Below are 19,628 nucleotides of genomic sequence, written 5' to 3'. Positions count from 1 at the left end.
AAGTCATTCATGCTTTGGCTATAATTCAGTCTTTAACCTCCTCCTCTGATAAAGTAATTTTATAAATCTCTCTTGCAAATCATCCCTACCTTACATATATGCCTCAGAAATAATGATGTTTAAAAACCAATGCACTCTCCACAAATGGAATGGAGTTATACATTTGTAAGGAGGTGGACATTAGTGAGAACTTCAGCTTTTTCTCACTATGATAACATTACATTATCTCCAAATCTGTGATTATTTATTGAAGCTTATTATGTGCCAAAATACTGTTTCCATGACCATTACATTGGTTTTATATTAACTCACTGATGTAACATTTGTTTTGCTAAAACATTTATTCAAATTAAATGTTTATTTGAGGTTTATCTTAAAACTTTTAGGAATGTTATCAAATGATACACATTCTTGAATTCACATTCAGCAGATGTTATCTCGCTGCGATTTATTGAAATCAAAAAGAAAAATATAAAAGAGGAATTCCATATGTTCTTCAAGTTCCCTTTAACATAACATAGCTTTTGCACCTGTGCATAAAATCTTTACTCCGTTCTTTATCATGAGCTAGATAGTTAATATTGAAAATAATTTCCTCTTGATATATTATTAAAAACAAATTCATGTAGAAGAGTATTTTCAAAACAAGAGAAAGGATTATTATTATAGAAAGTAAGGAGTAGCCTAGTAATTTTTGCTAAAAACTGAAGAGCAATCTCACTGAAAATGAATTAAGCTTAAACGAATATATATATGTGCATATGTATTGACAGATATATAGAGAGAGACTATATATATGTACATATATACATATGTATATATGAAAGAGCTTATTGAAAGTTGTTTAATAGTAGCATACTTGAATATTTTAAAACAGGTGGAAGATTGATTTCCATTTATATGCTTAAATAAGAAAATGTATTTTTATGTGCTTCTTTTCTTTCCCTTAATATCATCTTTTTTTCTCTCTTACCTATCTCTTGTTTCCCAAAATATACTTAATTCCTTGGAGGAGGAAAATAGACAAGAAAAAGGAACGAGGGCTTAGTCTTATTTCATTTTTCAGGAGCTTTTGTGTGTTGTAGATTAAATGTTAGTACTCTCTATCCAAAGAAACTCTGTGAAAGGAAATGGCTGTATAAGTAGTGATTTTTATTCCTTGAGTAAATACATCAAGTTTTCAATACCATGGATCATAGTCTTTTTCTTTCTTTCTTTTTTAAAATAATTCGTATATTTGGCTATGCTTGGTCTTAGTTATGGCACTTAGGATCTTCAATCTTTGTTAACACTTAGCTGCAACATGTGGTATCTAATTCCCTGTCCAAGGATTGAACCCGAGTGCCCTGCATTGGGACCACAGACTCTTAATCACTGGACCACCAGGGAAGTCCCACCACAGACCATATTTCTTAAAAAAAAAAAAAAAAAAAAAGACTATTTTACCTGTATAAAAAAAATCACCTTATTATACTGGAAATTTTTAAAAAATTAAAAATAAATGACCAAACCAAACAAAAACAAACACATAGATATAATAGAGTCATGATAAATAAAGGAAAAAGGGGATAGAGAGAGAAAAATTAGTAAAGGAGGTCAATGTTATGGTGATGGATGGAAACTAAACTTTAGATGGTGAGCACCCTGTAGTAATTACAAAAATCAAAATATCATACACATGTAATATATAATGTTATAAACCAAACAAAAAAAAAGATTGTAAACTACTAATATACTCAACTCCTTGAGGGCAAGGACAATGTCTTTATAGAATATGAATTTAATAAATGTTTATAAGTAAGACATTATCTGGATAATTGATGGAACTGGAATGGTGACTATGGATTAGAAGTAGTAATGTATCAGTGTTCATTTTCTGATTTTTGATGACTGTATTGTTATGTGGCGAATATTCTTATCTTTCAGAAATATACATTAAAGTATTGATATTTGGGGATAAGAAGGATTTCTTTTCAGTAACACCACAAATGGTTTAGAGAAAAAGCTTGTATAATTTTTATATTTCTGTGTTTGAAATTATTTACGTGTCAAAATAAACCTTCCCTGGTTAAAAAAAAAATACATAAGAAACTGTAAAGAATACATATAAAATGTGCAGAAAATATTCTTAACTATATATGGAATCTCTCTTGTTATGCTTCATCGTGGAGACCATCTGTGCCTTTAGATCTACCAAAATGATTCTGAGAAAAACAGATGTTCAAAAATGCATATATTAAATGGAAAGAGATGATATAGTCACAGTGAAATGTGAAAGAATAGCGCAGAGCTCAAAATTTAATCAGGAAAGCAAAAACTAAAATTGGATGGATTCAGATATTTCACCATTGTGAGAAAAAATTCTCAACGTGTTGTCATTCAGTCATGTTCGACTCTTTTAGGACTCCATGGACTGTAGCTCGTCAGGCTCCTGTGTCCATGGAATTTCCCAGGCAAGAATGTCTCATTAATTACTACTTGTTTACTAATTTATTTTACATTTTATTTTTTAAGATCTCCTTCATTTAAAAAAGTTATAGAATTACAACTATTTCTAAAAAAGCATATATTCAGGGCAGAGTTGACCTGCATGAAAAGATGCCCAGAACCTGTCCTATGTATTTTAAAAGCATTATCTCTTATAATCCTCAACACAACTTTGTAACATTATTATTTTGTCCTATATTTACTTTACAGTCAATAATAGGCTAAGAGAGCTTCTATCTCCTATCGTATTTCTAATAGCTGGTATATAAAGACTAAAACACAGATTTCTTAGCTTCAAAGAGTTAATTCTCAAGCCTTGTGAAATACATTGTTTCAGAAATTTCATAATTTGTTATTAAGAAACTTTTGAGAAAAAAAGGAAATGAAAGAGGAAAGTAAAAGTCATTCAGTCGTGTCTGTCCCTTTACGACCTTCCAGGCCAGAGTGCTGGAGTGGGTAGCCTTTCCCTTCTCCAGGGAATCTTCTCAACCCAGGGATCCAACCCAGGTCTCTCACATTGCAGGTGGATTCTTTACCAGCTAACCCACAAGGGAAGCCCAAGAATACTGGGGTGGGTAGCCTATCCCTTCTCCAGTGGATTTTCTGGACCCAGGAATCGAACCAGGGTATCCTGCATTGCAGGTGGATTCTTTACCAAATGAGCTATGAGGGAAGCCCAATGAAAGAGGAAGTAAATATAATTTGGCACATTACAGAGCCAAGATATACATTAAACTGAAATGATACAATTTGGATGATGCATTCCATCAAATATAGTTTATGTTTAGCCCAAAGGAAAAATAATTTTGAGATATTTTACATAAAGACAAAAAAATCAATTTAGTTCATGCCTGCATTTTAGAAAATTTGTTCTCAGCAAGCAAGCAAATTATTTAATAAATTCCTAAATTCCCCATTTCAGCATGCTAACATTTTCATTAGCAATCAAATGTGTATTACTCATGCATTGGAGAAGGAAATGGCAACCCACTCCAGTGTTCTTGCCTGGAGAATCCCAGGGACAGGGGAGCCTGGTGGGCTGCCGTCTATGGGGTCTCACAGAGTCGGACACGACTGAAGCGACTTAGCAGCAGCAGCAGCAGTGTGTTCTGTAATGTCTTAAAAAAGCACGTCAGTACATGCTCAAGGGGCAAAGAGAAGAAGGAAGAAACTATATCCAATCATTGAAATTTGTATTTTCATCAATGTTTTTTTTTTTTTTTTAACAAATCAGTGTTTTATAAATCACTAATAAAAATGCTGAGTCCAAGTTTCATAAGGAATAGGATATTCATGGGGTCGGGAAGAGTCGTACACGACTGAGCAGCTTCACTTTAACTTTTCACTTTCATGCATTGGAGAAGGAAATGGCAACCCACTCCAGTGTTCTTGCCTGGAGAATCCCAGGAATGGGGGAGCCAGGTGGGCTGCCATCTATGGGGTCGCACAGAGTTGGAAACGACTGAAGCGACTTAGCAACAGCAGGAGCTGCAGCAGCAGCAGCAGCAGGATATTTAAAACTTTTAAGCTTTTAATTACTTGTTAACTATTAAGTACAAAAAAAGAATAAATATAGAAGAAAAACCTTCTTACCAAAGTGATAAAAGCTACCATTACCAGTAATGGGATACATTGATATTAAGTCTCTTTTGTTATGTGCTCTGAATATCACTTTTGTGGTTTTCCTGAACAGTATCTATGATCATGAGGAAATACCAGCTAATTCTAAATTTAAAAATTTTCTATAAACTGTCACACTGCTGGAAATTATTAAGGTCATTAAAGTTAAGGAAATATCAAGGAACTAAGATTGAGACTACAAAGACACAGCAAGTAAATGTAATGTGTGATCTTAGGTTGAATCTTTGGACTATAAAGGAATTTACTGGGAGAAAAAACAGCAAAATTTATGGTCTGAAGATTATAGATTAATACTGCATGAATGTAATTTCCTGATTTTGATGGTTATATTATATAGAAGAATGTCTTTGTTTTTCAGAAATGCACAGTAAAATGTTATGTGCTTAAGAGGTTTTATATGTACAACTTGCTCTTCATTGATATAGAAAAGAAATCTATATGTGATATATTATATGTATAACTATATGGTACATATACACATAAGCAATATACTGTATGCCATTTATATTTATGTGTATATACATCTATGTGTGTATGCATGTATATGCACATCTCTATTTATTTGTTTATTTATCTATTAGAAAGAGAGATTATCTGGCCAGTACTCTTCAAGACTGTCAAGGTATTAAAAACAAAGACAGTAATCAACAGACATAGTGTAGATGAAACTAAAGATTCATGATGATTGAAAGTAATATGGTATCATAGATGGGGTCCTTGGACAAGAAAAAACACATTAGGTAAAATTAAGGAAACCTAGATAAAATAATGGCACCCACTCCAGTACTCTTGCCTGGAAAATCCCATGGATGGAGGAGCCTGGTGGGCTGCAGTCCATGGGGTCGCTAAGAGTCGGACACGACTGAGCGACTTCACTTTCACTTTTCACTTTCATGCATTGGAGGAGGAAATGGCAACCCACTCCAGTGTTCTTGCCTGGAGAATCCCAGGGACAGGGGAGCCTGGTGGGCTGCCGTCCGTGGAGTCGCACAGAGTCGGATACGACTGAAGTGACTTAGCAGCAGCAGATAAAATATGGATTTGAATTAACAGTAATGTTTCACTGTTGGTTCATGAGTTGTTAAAATATGTACCATACCAATGAAACACATTAAGAATAGAGGAAAATGGATGTGGGTTTATATGGAACTTCATTATTTCTATTAAAATGTTACTTAGGTCTAAATATTTTTATGTTGTTTACATAAATGATAGAAAATATGAACATAAACAAACCATTTCCATAATCATTTTCATTATAACTAAGTCCAAGACTTAAACATATCATTTATTATACAAATATTTTAAAGATAAAACTTTATATTACATTTAGTTCTTATAAACATTTAACATACATTTGAACCAACTGTTAACCAAAATATAAGATAGAAAAAGAGTGAGAAAAAGATAGAAAAAGACAGAGAAAGAACAAAAGACAGAGAGAGGTTCCCACTCTTTCCTACGATTTAATTTGGCTGAAGTTCAGCTTTTAGTTCCTGCTGATGGGTTTGATCACTAAAATGTTTTTAACCAACACAAAAACCTTAAGGGAAAAAATCATTTCAGAGTCTATTTTCAAAAAAAATTAGTGAGTTCATTAACCTAATGGGTATTGTTGAAAGGCACAATCATGCTGTGTTAGCAAGAGATATAACAGCATTTAAAGTAAAATTTCTACCAGCTACCATGAAATACTCTTCACATGATATGTCTACTAATCTAGAAGTAGTTGGCATGTGCTCATCACTACATTAGTTTTTATAACTCATCATGAATGTGTAAGTGTTCTATAAAAGCTATATATATATTCCTCTTTTGACAGTTCAAATCTGATACCACATTGCCATCCTATAATCCATCTTATATTCTATAGATGCTGCTGCTAAGTCACTTCAGTCGTGTCGTGTCCGACTCTATGCGGCCCCAGGGACGGCAGCCCACCAGGCTCCCCCGTCCCTGGGATTCTCCAGGCAAGAACACTGGAGTGGGTTGCCATTTCCTTCTCCAATGCATGAAAGTGAAAAGTGAAAGTGAAGTCGCTCAGTCATGTCCAACTCTTAGCGACCCCATGGACTGCAGCCTACCAGGCTCCTGCGTCCATGGGATTTTCCAGGCAAGAGTACTGGAGTGGGGTGTCATTGCCTTCTCCATATTCTATAGTTACTATGTCACAAGTGTGATATTTTACAGTGCCCATCATGGTGCATTAAAGGGGTTTTTCAACATTATTAATATCACAAAGTTTGGAGAAAATATAAGAGAAAATCTTTGGTGATGTGAAGCTGAAAAAATATACCTTCAGGAAAGTGCCCATCAGTGAACAGAATGAAGTTTAGAACTATATTTGTTAGTCTCAGTGTTTCATGGGATTCAGTCCTATTCATAATTTTTTATTTTTCTGCTATACTATTTTTCCTTAGTTTAAAAAATATCGAGTACTAGCAATATAGTTAGAATGAATATGAGATGTATAATTATTATCCCAAACAGATCGCAAAAACAAAAATAAAATAAAAAAAAAATTCCAACTAAAAAACATTGCATAATGAAAATATTCAAGTGTACTTTACCTTGAGAATTAAATTGTGGGAAGCATGAATGGATAAAAGCAGAGATTGCTGGATGTAATTAGAAAGTTCAGGGCTGTTGCCATTCTGACCGTTCAATGAGGGCCTAGAACATACCTAGAACCATTGGTTTCACTTTACATCTCTGTATCCTTTCATCTTCAATAAGTGAATCAATAAATGAAATTAATACTATGTTTTTCCATTGAGGAAACTAAGTGTATTAGAAATTAATCAATTTTCTGTGATTGTGCAGAGAGGAAGTGGTCACACTATAACAGAACCTCGGTTATAGTGAATCCAAAGGCTTTGTGCCTTTCTCTTAGAACTCTACCTAGGACTTCCCTGATGGCCCAGTATTTAATAATCTGCCTGACAGTGTGGGGGGCACAGGTTCAATCCTCATCTGGGAAGATTCCACGTACTGCAGGTCAACTAGCCCCTGTGTTACAACTATGAACCTGCGTGCCCTGGAATCCATGCTCTGAAAGAAGAGAAGCAACTTCAATGAGAAGTCTACACACCACGGCTAGAGAATAGCCCTAGCTTGTGGCAACTAGACAAAGCCTGTGCACAGCGGTGATGATACAGTGCAGCCAAAAATAAAAATAGATAATAAATTAGTAATAATACTATTCAAATTAGGGTTGTATATATCCCTTATTCTTTATGTCTCTGAACATTATCATTCTTTTGCCTGATGCATTTGTACAATATAGTGATCAAACACTAAGTTTTGGAATGAAGCTGCCTCTATTTCTTACTTAGATCTGCTACTTATTAGCTGTGAAATCTTAGGCAAATTAATAAATGCTTCTCTGTCCCAGTATTTTCTCATTTTATTGTGCAAAATGAAAAAAAAATACGCACATAATTTGAGTTTGTGTGTAGGTTTAAGTAAGTTTTAAATAAGATGTTTCATGGAAAACCTTAGCACTCATAAATAATAATTGTTAGAATGAATCTATCATTATCATTGTAGTCTGACCTAATTCCAGTCAACATCAGGAGATATGATGCCACTAAATTAGCAAAAAGGTCTATGCAGAAACCTGTGAACAAATTTTAGATTTGAACAAATTTTAATGTGTCAAGTTACTTACGAATGAGTAATAGCTAAAATTCAAAGAACAAAAATAAATACTAAAATTACTCAAAACTTAAAACTTATAGATATTTAAACTGTTAACCAGGACATACTTTGTGATATAATTGTAATGTCAATAGTTATGAAACAACTTGATTGTTCCTGAAAAACAAGATTATTTCCACTGCTAACCTTTACTTTCCTAAATTATAAATGGCATTTTAAATTTAGATTTATGAAGTATCCTTTAAAGTTTCCTGTTCTTAAGAACTTAGAGAGCTTGACCAAACACAATTTATTAAATTGACTGTGATTCTCTTAGGACCCTTTATATTTGAACTTCATAACTCTGTGCATGTACAAAAACCTTATTGAGGAAAATAAAGACATTTGGTTAAAGAGGAGTCATATTAATATTATTTAATATAATTTTAGCTTTGCTGGCACACGAAAACTAAGGTAAATGTTAAGTGGTGTAACAGTCATATACAAATTAAAACATAATTTCTCCCTAGAGTTATGAAAAAAAGGACTATAATTCACATAAATACATAACTTCCCCCTCAGTTCAGTTCAGTTCAGTTCAGTAGCTCAGTCGTGTCTGACTCTTTGCGACCCCATGAATTTCAGCATGCCAGGCCTCCCTGACCATCACCAACTCCCGGAGTTCACGCAGACTCACGTCCAGTGAGTCAGTGATGCCATCCAGCCATCTCATCCTCTGTCGTCCCCTTCTCCTCCTGTCCCTAATCCCTCCCAGCATCAGAGTCTTTTCAAATGAGTCAACGCTTTGCGTGAGGTGGCCAAAGTACTGGAGTTTCAGCTTTAGCATCATTCCTTCCAAAGAAATCCCAAGGCTGATCTTCAGAATGGATTGGTTGGGTCTCCTTGCAGTCCAAGGGACCCTCAAAGAGTCTTCTCCATCACCACAGTTCAAAAGCATCAATTCTTCAGTGCTCATCTTTCTTCACAGTCCAACTCTCACATCCATACATGACCACTAGAAAAACCATAGCCTTGACTAGACGGACCTTTGTTGGCAAAGTAATGTCTCTGCTTTTCAATATGCTATCTAGGTTGGTCATAACTTTCCGTACAAAGGAGTAAGCGTCTTTTAATTTCATGGCAGCAGTCACCATCTGCAGTGATTTTGGAGCCCCCAAAAATAAAGTCTGACACTGTTTCTACTGTTTCCCCATCTATTTCCCATGAAGTGATGGGGCCAGATGCCATGATCTTAGTTTTCTGAATGTTGAGCTTTAAGCCAACTTTTTCACTCTCCTCTTTCACTTTCATCAAGAGGCCTTTTAGTTCCTCTTCACTTTCTGCCATAAGGGTGGTGTCATCTGCATATCTGAGGTTATAGATATTTCTCCAGGCAATCTTGGTTCCAGCTTGTTATTCTTCCAGCCCAGTGTTTCTCATGATGTACTCTGCATAGAAGTTAAATAAGCAGGGTGACAATATACAGCCTTGATGTACTCCTTTTCCTATTTGGAACCAGTCTGTTGTTCCATGTCCAGTTCTAACTGTTGCTTTCTGACCTCCATACAGGTTTCTCAAGAGGCAGGTCAGGTGGTCTGGTATTCCCATCTCTTTCAGAATTTTCCACAGTTTATTGTGATCCACACAGTCAAAGGCTTTGGCATAGTCAATAAAGCAGAAATAGATGTTGTTCTGGCACTCTCTTGCTTTTTCGATGATCCAGCAGATGTTGGCAATTTGATCTCTGGTTCCTCTGCCTTTTCTAAAACCAGCTTGAACATCTGGAAGTTCACGGTTCATGTATTGCTGAAGACTGGCTTGGAGAATTTTGAGCATTCCTTTACTAGCATGTGAGATGAGTGCAATTGTGCAGTAGTTTGAGCATTCTTTGGCATTGCCTTTCTTTGGGATTGGAATGAAAATTGACCTTTTCCAGTCCTGTGGCCACTGCTGAATTTTCCAAATTTCCTGGCATATTGAGTGAAGCACTTTCACAGCATCATCTTTCAGGATTTGAAATAGCTCAACTGGAATTCCATCACCTCCACTAGCTTTGTTCGTAGTGATGCTTTTAAGGCCCACTTGACTTCACATTCCAGGATGTCTGGCTCTAGGTCAGTGATCACACCATTGTGAATATCTTGGTTGTGAAGATCTTTTTTGTACAGTTCTTCTGTGTATTCCTGCCACCTGTTCTTAATATCTTCTGCTTCTGTTAGGTCCATATCATTTCTGTCCTTTATCGAGCCCATCTTTGCATGAAATGTTCCCTTGGTCTCTCTAATTTTCTTGAAGAGATCTCTAGTCTTTCCCATTCTGTTGTTTTCCTCTATTTCTTAGCATAGATCTCTGAGGAAGGCTTTCTTATCTCTTCTTGCTATTCTATGGAACTATGCACTCAGATGCTTATATCTTTCCTTTTCTCCTTTGCTTTTCGCTTCTCTTCTTTTCACAGCTTTTTGTAAGGCCTCCTCAGACAGCCATTTTGCTTTTTTGCATTTCTTTTTCATGGGGATGGTCTTGATCCCTGTCTCCTGTACAATGTCACGAACCTCAGGCCATAGTTCATCAGGCACTCTATCAGATCTAGTCCCTTAAATGCATTTCTCACTTCCACTGTATAATCATATGACCTGAATGGTCTAGTGGTTTTCCCTACTTTCTTCAATTTCAGTCTTCAATAACTTCCCCCTAGGGTTATGTAAAAAGTACTGTAATTCACATAGCTTATATTTACCAAGTTTTTTTTTTTTTTTTTTTTTAAATCTGGGCTTCTTTTTCTGTCATCACTATTTTGTCAGCCTATATAATTTGTCACAATAATCTGGAAAACTTTTACTCCTTCCTTAAAACACTTTATCATGTATAAGCTTCTTCTCAAATTTAACTCAAAACACACACACACACGCATACACACACACACATATGAGTGTTCTGGTGACTCAGTCAGTATAGAATCCACCCCACAGTGAAGGAGATGCAGATTTGATCCTGATCAAGAAGATCCCCTGGAGAAGGAAATGGCAACCCATTCTAGTATTCTTACCTGGAAAGTCCCATGGACAGAGGAGCCTGGCAGGCTACAGTCCATGGGGTTACAAAGAGTCAGACATAGCTTAGAGACTAAACCACCACCACCACACATAAATATGCACACTTTAAATCTTTATATCACTTATTTAAGCCTGATATTATACACACACATAAATGCACATAAATATAATATCAGGTTTAAATAAAAGATATAAAGATGACTCATTTAAGATTGTATTTTAAAATTATTTACAAAATACACACGTAACACCCTAGAGAAGGAAATGGCAACCCAGTCCAGCATTGGGCTATAGTCCACAGCGAAACAAAGTGTCAGACATGACTTAGTGACTAAACAACAACAGACAAGTAACATCTGTATACTAAAATCCGCGGGCTTTTTTTTTCTTTTCTACTTTAAGATTTATTACAATGTTGATTAAACCCCATGAGGTAGGTGTCCTAATATTTTCATTTCTAGTTTTCACATGAGGAAACTGAAACACAGAGAAATTTTTATTTTTTCAAGATAAATGCAATTAAAAGTGGTAAGCCGGCTCTAACATAGTTGGACGTTTGAGTTGTCTCAGTTTTAACTATTATGGAAATACTGTCAGTGAATATTCTTGTACATGTTACTTGGTGAACATACATACCACAAGAGCAGAATTGTTGGGTCATAAGATCTCTTTTTCTTTATCTTTTGTAGAAACTACAAGCAAATCTCCAAAGTAATTGTTCCAATTTACTCCTCTACCAACAATGTATAGAAGTTGTATTTACTCTGTATCTTTACCAAGATGTGGAATTGTACTTCCTTTCAATTAAAAGTTTAATTTAATTTAGAGTAAACTGATATAATTGAAACCTCCATATTGAAGGTGCTATGATCAGGGAATGACGTTACAATTTGCTTCTTGTTTGTTACAGTTTTATTTAAAAAATTAATATTGACTTTGTCTTCAAATTTGCTAAGCTCATTTATTAATTATAATAATCTACATGTAAATACTGTTGCATTTCTACATATGCAATAGTACTAGTTAGGAATAATGAGAGTTTTATATGTCATTTTCAGAATAAGTGTGAAGTTTCTAATTTAATTCTGTGTTTTTATTGATTGCAAGCTGAATTACATTGTGATTAGAAAACATACTCAGTGTAATTTCAGTCATTTGGAATATGTTGACATTCCTTTATACCTTAACATTTGGTAAATTCTTGCAAATGCTTCATGTGACTGGAAAGAATTAATTCTGCAGTTGTTAGGTATAGTTTTCCTTCCATAACCTCGTCAAACAGCCATGTAGTACTGCCTCTGTATATAGGATGACAAGAATCCAAAAGCAATATTACAGAAACATATTGAAGAATGTTGAGTAAGAAAAGAGAGAAGATGTGCAGTTTCCTTATACATTTTATGTGTTATCTTTTAATTACACATAATAATATATATTTAAATATCTTGTTGGGAGGAAAATTTTATTTTTGCTAACTCATGGTCAATAATCTTACAAATTAGCTATCCACATCATGTTTTTTTCTTTGTCATCGCAGAACTGAATAGGCATGATGGTGCCTTCCAGGATCTGACCTGAAGTGTGTTCTTCAGTTTCATGTCCTTCCATTCTGTCCTTTCTTAATTTAAGCTTGTTGTGCAGAACTCCTTATAGTTAATTTAGTGACAATCCAGAAATCTGCTGCTGCTGCTAAGTCACTTCAGTCGTGTCCGACTCTGTGTGACCCCATAGACATCAGCCCACGAGGCTTTCCCGCCCCTGGGATTCTCCAGGCAAGAACACTGGAGTGGGTTGCCATTTCCTTCTCCAATGCATGAAGTGAAAAGTGAAACTGAAGTCGCTCAGTCATGTCCAACTCTTCGTGAGCCCATGGACTGCAGCTTACCAGGCTCCTCTGTCCATGGGATTTTCCAGGCAAGAGTACTGGAAAGAGTACTGGACTACTAATTTAAGCAAAAACTGATAGAAACAGTTCATTAAATAAATCAAAACACCATCAAGAAACAATAGTACTGGTAATAGACATGAAGTGTTCATTCTTGACTAGTATAAGACCACAATATAAACACTGCAATAATACAGCAGCATGAATTTTTACTTAAAACAGTTTTTTATTTATAGAATATGAATTGCCATTTTTCTAGGTCAAAAAAAGTTGAACACTGGCAAATTCCTTGAGTCCAACCTTTTGATTATATCTGAACTGTATTTCTCTGAGTTCCTAGACACTTGAAGAAATACAGTTCAGAAGCTTTATATATACAGTTGATCCATGAACAACATGGGTTTGAATGGTATGGGTCCACTTATATGCAGATTTTTTCAACAGTAAATACTAGAGTGCTACATAATGCATGTGTCCTTTCTTCCTTTCTCCTTTCCTTTCTCTTTCTTTCTTTTTTAACTGTATACCATCTACCTGTCAAGAAAAATGCAAGAAAACATTCTTCCAGAAAGTGCCAACAAATTATCTGCAATAAATCACAGCAGGTCATAGATGCAAAGTACATTTAGGGTGATAGTCAAGGTGATAAAAAGAACAAATTAATATTGACTAAAAATATTGCCCTTTCTGTAAACAGATCATTAAAGACCAGGACAAATATAACCTTTCCTTTACCCTGAGATTAATTCTCCACAAGCATAAGAAAACATGTTTGCCTTGATTTGTCCTTGTTTGCTTTCTATTATGTCAAAAGGAACGTTTTGAAATGGGATGCATGTGTTATCAAAGACATCACTGCCAGAAAATATTTATCTTCCAGAAATTACTTAAGAATGATCAGCAACAATTAGACTGTACAACTTGTTCTTCAAACCAGCCAGACTAATTACTTAATGATACAATTGTCCAAAATTAATTGAGAGCTTCCAATGACCCAGAGAGAGAAAAAAAAAACTTTCAATATCTTCTGTCTCACAAAAATAGAATTTTAAACTTTTGTAGGCAATTCATGTGCTGTTCCAGGTCTCAATTTCCTCACAGTGAATAAGGAGAGTGACTAATCGGACTTAAAGACACTTTTATAAATCTGTGATGATGACTTTATAACTGTCATTTGGACTGTAATGAAGCGTAAAATATTTTGGCACCAATAGTCTCTTAAACCTCAAATGGCTTTATTTTTATTTTTAGGAAAACATTTAGATCATTCTAGTCATAACTACCTTAATTGTATGTTTTGTACTGAAAGAAGAAACAGCATGGAAAATATCTTGCAGTCTTTCACAGAGTAAAATACATTTTATTTAATTTTATTTTAGAGGTAGCACTGTAGTTGCAGTATATATATATGCACCCATATACACACATACATATAAATATATATGTGTATATATAAAATTGCAATATATTTGCCCTGATGGAGAGATAAATATATAGATAAAGAAACATTGATAAACTCATTCAAGATAATTAAACTAAAAATTATTCAAAAATAGGGTGAGAAAAATAGCTAAATTTCATTTTTTCTTATAATTATGCTTTGGTGTTTAAATAAACTTTGTATTCTTTACAAGAAAATTGATATGAGAGAGTACAAACAAAATCAATGAAGGAAAATACCAATTCCACATGTTCCACAAAAAGCATAGAAAATCTGACCATAGTATCAGTGTGATAGGATTGTCTCAATTGGTTTTGGGAACCACATTGAGAGAAAAACATAATTAGGCAGTTTTGTATTGAAATCTTACCTCTCCAAAATAATATTTAAGATAAAATGTTTAATGTTTCTACAAATTGTATCATTCTAATTGCATTTAACCAGATGATATAGGAGTTTAGAGTTTGGAGAAACTGAAGATCAATGACTGTGTATAGCTCAGGATGAGTATAGAAACAGGAAATGGAAATGGGTCATGAGTTAAACTTTAAAAAATGAATAAAACTTGGAGACTTGCAATGTATGGAGGATTCCCTTCTAAGTAAATTGAACAGTGTGAGTAAAGCCAAAGAAATGAGTATATTTGTAAGATATGAGGAAGTTAATCTGAACAGAATGTGTATTATCAGAGAGAAACTGAACTTAAGAATACATTGACAAAAGATCAGATAATAGAAGGCTTTGAAAGTCAGCTGGTGGAGACAGATGATCTTTATCTTGATAATAATGAGAAATTATGTAATTTTTGAATAGAAGAATGACACAATTAAAATAGTATTGGAAAAATTAGTTTTTAGCAAAGTGCTGAAAAAAATTGGAGTGGGGGTAGAAGTAGTCAAATTACATAGAATACTTTGAATGCAAATTGAACTTTGTATGTTTTAGAAAATAAAGACATGTATCCAAGAACAGTTAAACACGGTACAAGACTGGATTTTAAAATTAGGCCTGTTGCCTAAGATAATTTATCTTTCAGTTTATATTCAAATAAAACTAGCACTCGAACAAAGTAAAAACTCATTCAGAAAGTATAGTTTAGATGCTAAAATAAAATGCTAAATAATTATTATATAACATGATTAATTACATTAATTAGCATTTGTCTGTTTTAGCAGAAATCTGTTAAGTAAAAGGTAGCTCAAAAAGGTTGAACATTGACTGACAAGTGGCTTTCCCTGTTAAATTTTAAAAAGCTTATTTTTTTAATGCAATAAAAAAAAAACACCAATACAGTATAATAACGCATATATATGGAATTTAGAAAGATGGTAACAATAATCCTGTGTATGAGACAGCAAAAGAGACACTGATGTATAGAACAGTCTTATGGACTCTACGGGAGAGGGAGAGGGTGGGAAGATTTAGGAGAATGGCATTGAAACATGTCAAATATCATGTATGAAACGAGATGCCAGTCCAGGTTCGATGCAGGATACTGGATGCTTGGGGCTGGTGCACTGGGACGACCCAGAGGGATGGTATGGGGAGGGAGGAGGGAGGAGGGTTCAGGATGGGGAACACATGTATACCTGTGTCGGATTCATTTTGATATTTGACAAAACTAATACAATTATGTAAAGTTTAAAAATAAAATAAAATTTAAAAAAATCTAGAAATTCTCAGATTATGAGAAATATAATTTCTTTAAATTGTAATGAACAGAAGAATGTTGAAGTAAATAAGACACATTTTAAATAATTTCAAAAATAATGTAGAAGTTATAGGCACAATGCTGTTTTAATACTCAAAGTGTACTGATTTCCTCTTATAAAGTAGATATGTATTTTTAAGATTAAAAAATAGACATCATAGAAGGAATATGATTTGCTAAAGTAGAGGCTATTAAAAATGTGGTTCATTTTTTGTGTCTAAATTACACATAATAGATATTAGAGATACTTTAGAAACATTTTATAATTTAATGGAATGCCCCAAAATTAATATAATAGTCACCATTAAGATTAAAAGGATTCTTGGCTTATGGATTTTAGCTCAAAAGGAAAACAAAAGTAAACAACAAACAACAAAAAAAGCATGTTCTAGTGGTAAAGAAGCTGCTTGCCAATGCAAGAGACATAAGAGATGTGGATCTGATCCCAGAGTTGGGAAGATACCTGGAGAAGGGCACAGCAACCCATTCCAGTATTCTTGCCTGGAGAATCCCATGGACATAAGAGGCTGGTGGGCAACAGTATATAGGGTCGCAAAAAGTCAGACACAACTGATATGACTTAGCACAGCACAATAAAATCAGTAATACTACTTTTAAAATATTTTTTAGATAATTTGATGAGCATTTTTATAATAAATTTAGTTTTTAATTATATTTAATTATTTTTAATGTGCCAAAACTTGATTTCAAAATTGAGGAAATAACTTTAAATTAATAAAATCTTAAATATGTATTTTCTTCTAGTACTTAATTACAGCTACCACCTCAGAGCTACAAAAGAAAAAAATTAGTCTGTCTCATTTTACAATAAGAACGCTGCTGCTGCTGCTAAGTCACTTCAGTTGTGTCCGACTCTGTGCGACCCCATAGATGGCAGCCCACCAGCCTCCCCTTCCCTGGGATTCTCCAGGCAAGAACACCAGAGTGGGTTGCCATTTCCTTCTCCAATGCATGAAAGTGAAAAGTGAAAGTGAAGTCGCTCAGTCATGTCTGACAATAAGAATAGCTGCTGATAAACCTTAGCAACCATGTATGTATATAGATTCAGACATTAAATTGTCCAAGATGATACAAATATCAATATTTTGGTCATTATTATAAATAATTCTTTTTTTCTAGGGCAAAGTGAATTCCTAAAACCATATTAGAAGTCACTCAGATCTTATTCTTCTAAAGCACTCTTTTTGAAATGTTTTCTCGGTATTTCTAAACAGTTTATTATTTTATTATTACAGAGGGATGATTTCAAAATACTTATAATATGCAGTCAGTTACACATATTGATAAAAAGGAAACAGAGAAAGGTGGAAAGAAACTGACCTCATTTACTGTGGCATAGTAGCTTTCATGCTTGAATGTGGGTGAGTTGTCATTTCTGTCTCTCACCACAATTCGAACTTCATGGTAGATAACAGTGCCCACTTTTTTGTTGATGCACTGAACTTGCACCACGAGAGAGTGTATGTTCATTGGAGGCTGCAACACAGAAATTGCATCTTTTAAAAAAACAATTGAAATTGAAGTCTCTCATTATTGTCAAAGTACTATTTAATAAAATATTCTATACTTATTTACTTTTAAATTATAGTAATCTATAAAAATTGATCCATTTTATATGATTTTATGGATGAGAAGACAATCATGATTACTTCATTGTTCAATTAAAAAAAAATAGAATCTCAGGTAGCATTCTGTTCACAATTAGAGGACTAGCAATGAACACAATCACAAAAGTGATGGCTGAGATTTGCTGGGATGCCACAAATTTTGGCTTTTAAAAAAGTCAAAGAAGCAATGACATAAGCTTCTAATTTATAAAAGTAATGTAATAATATACATAGGGTAGAGAGATTATAAAATTTGCATTTATTTATATTTTTCTAAAATATTAAATGTTCATATCTGATATAAACCAATATATAGATAACCAAAATAAGAGAATCCATTCACAACCCAAATTTATTAAATCTATACAGTTAAACTTTATTTTTAATCTTTTCTTCTCTGCAAAAGTAATTTGTCTTATACACACACACACACACACGAGATTATCATCCCATGTTCATGCTTGCAAATATAGATTTACTATAGCAGTTTGATGTATACTACTATGAATCTATAGTTTGTATTCCATTATAAAGCTATAGCTCACTTGGTCTAAGTAAAAACTTATAATGATATGTTTACTGTTGTTAGTTTTTGTCATTTTAAGCAATATTTCAATAAACATTTTATACATAAATAGGTGCTAATTTGTCTAATTATTTTATGATACAGTTCTACAAAGGGAGAATTTTCATCAAGGAGGCACTTATTACTCAGGTGCTGACAAAGGGCTTGCAGGAGTATGATACACACCTGCATCTCTGACTCTAGATATGCAAAGTAATGACACAAAATATTTCTTTGTCATTTTTAAAATCTTTTCAGAGTTTATAAAATTATCTTTGCATGTAATTTTATTAGTGTGATCTGTTCTGACCACCTTGTTTAGAATGCCATGCCTCCAATCTGCTCTTTCCTCTCAACTTCCCCTCTATTTACTGTTTTTACTGCTTTTTTCATGCACCGCATGGCATATTATACATTTTATATATTTGTTGTAGTGTTTTTCTCTTTACTGCACTGGAAGTTTCATAAAGCTGGGGATGCTAGTTTGGTCATGACTTGATCTCTCTACACAGTAACTAGCCCTGTGCCTAGAACACGTGGCTGAGTACTGTCGGAGCTGTACCACTTGGCTTGTAGCCGTGGTCCCATAACGTATGAATTATATGATCTAGATGCAAAGTCTCTCTGTGCTCAGTCTGTTCATCTCTAAAAATGAATATAACAATAAATGCTGATATGACAGACTTATCATAATAATTATCAGTAAGTATTATACGAACTTATCCAGTGCTAGGAACATAGTAACACTTAAAATGCAAACTAGCTTTTACTTATAAAAAGCTAAATTTCCAAAAGTGTAAAAAAAAAAGAATCTACAAAATACAAACAGATCATCCTGAATTATAAAACAAAATGTTAAATATTTGGATTAAAACCAATTTAAAGATATAGCAGGCTTCCTAGGCAGCACTAGTGGTAAAGAACCATCTGCCAATGCAGGAGACTTAGAGAGGCGAGTTCGACCCTGGGTCGGGAAGATCCCCTGGAAAAGGGCATGGCAACCCATTCCAGTATGTTTACCAAGAGAACAATGGAGAGAGGAGCCTGGTGGGCTACAGTCCATGGGATCGCAAAGAGCGGGACTGAATCAACTTAGCATGCATGCACAGAAAGATATAGGACAATAATTACCAGAATTAAGAATGTCACATTTCTAATGAGAAGAACATTGTAGAAACATGCCTAACCTGAAAAAAAACGTTGTTTAATATCAAGGTATATTTATGGCCAATAAAGAGAAAGGCAGTTGAATTGTATTATACCTGGTTGAATAATTGCATCTAGAAAGAGTAACTAGAAGCATCATTATATGGAGGAAGGTCTCTAATAAAGTGCCACACAGCTTTGAGTTCTAATCTAATGTCTTCTCTAATTCACTTAAAAAAATTTTTTTTTGGCTGTACCACACATCATATGAGATATGAATTTCCCAACTGGAGATGGAATACATGCCCCCTGCACTGGAAGTGCAGAGCTTAACCTCTGACCACCAGGGAAATCCTTCCAATTCACTTTAAATAACTAACATATACAAAGGTATTAAAGTCATGTGTATAAAAATCTGTGAATACCATGAAT

The 19,628-nt window shown here is 34.1% G+C and overlaps 1 protein-coding gene across 1 annotated transcript in view; it reads right to left on the bottom strand.

The window, feature by feature from the left end:
* Positions 1 to 19,628, bottom strand: part of PCDH15 (protocadherin related 15) — a 1,036,870-nt gene that overhangs the window by 520,003 nt on the left and 497,239 nt on the right. Inside the window, exon 5 of the mRNA XM_070780422.1 lies at positions 17,199 to 17,354. Within this exon, the coding sequence (XP_070636523.1) occupies positions 17,199 to 17,354 (156 nt within the window). The remainder of the gene's footprint in view (positions 1 to 17,198; positions 17,355 to 19,628) is intronic.

The sequence above is a fragment of the Bos indicus genome, chromosome 26 (genome assembly GCF_029378745.1).
Source record: "Bos indicus isolate NIAB-ARS_2022 breed Sahiwal x Tharparkar chromosome 26, NIAB-ARS_B.indTharparkar_mat_pri_1.0, whole genome shotgun sequence".
Taxonomy (NCBI): Eukaryota; Metazoa; Chordata; class Mammalia; order Artiodactyla; family Bovidae; genus Bos; species Bos indicus.
This window is presented reverse-complemented; position numbering and strand designations above follow the sequence as displayed.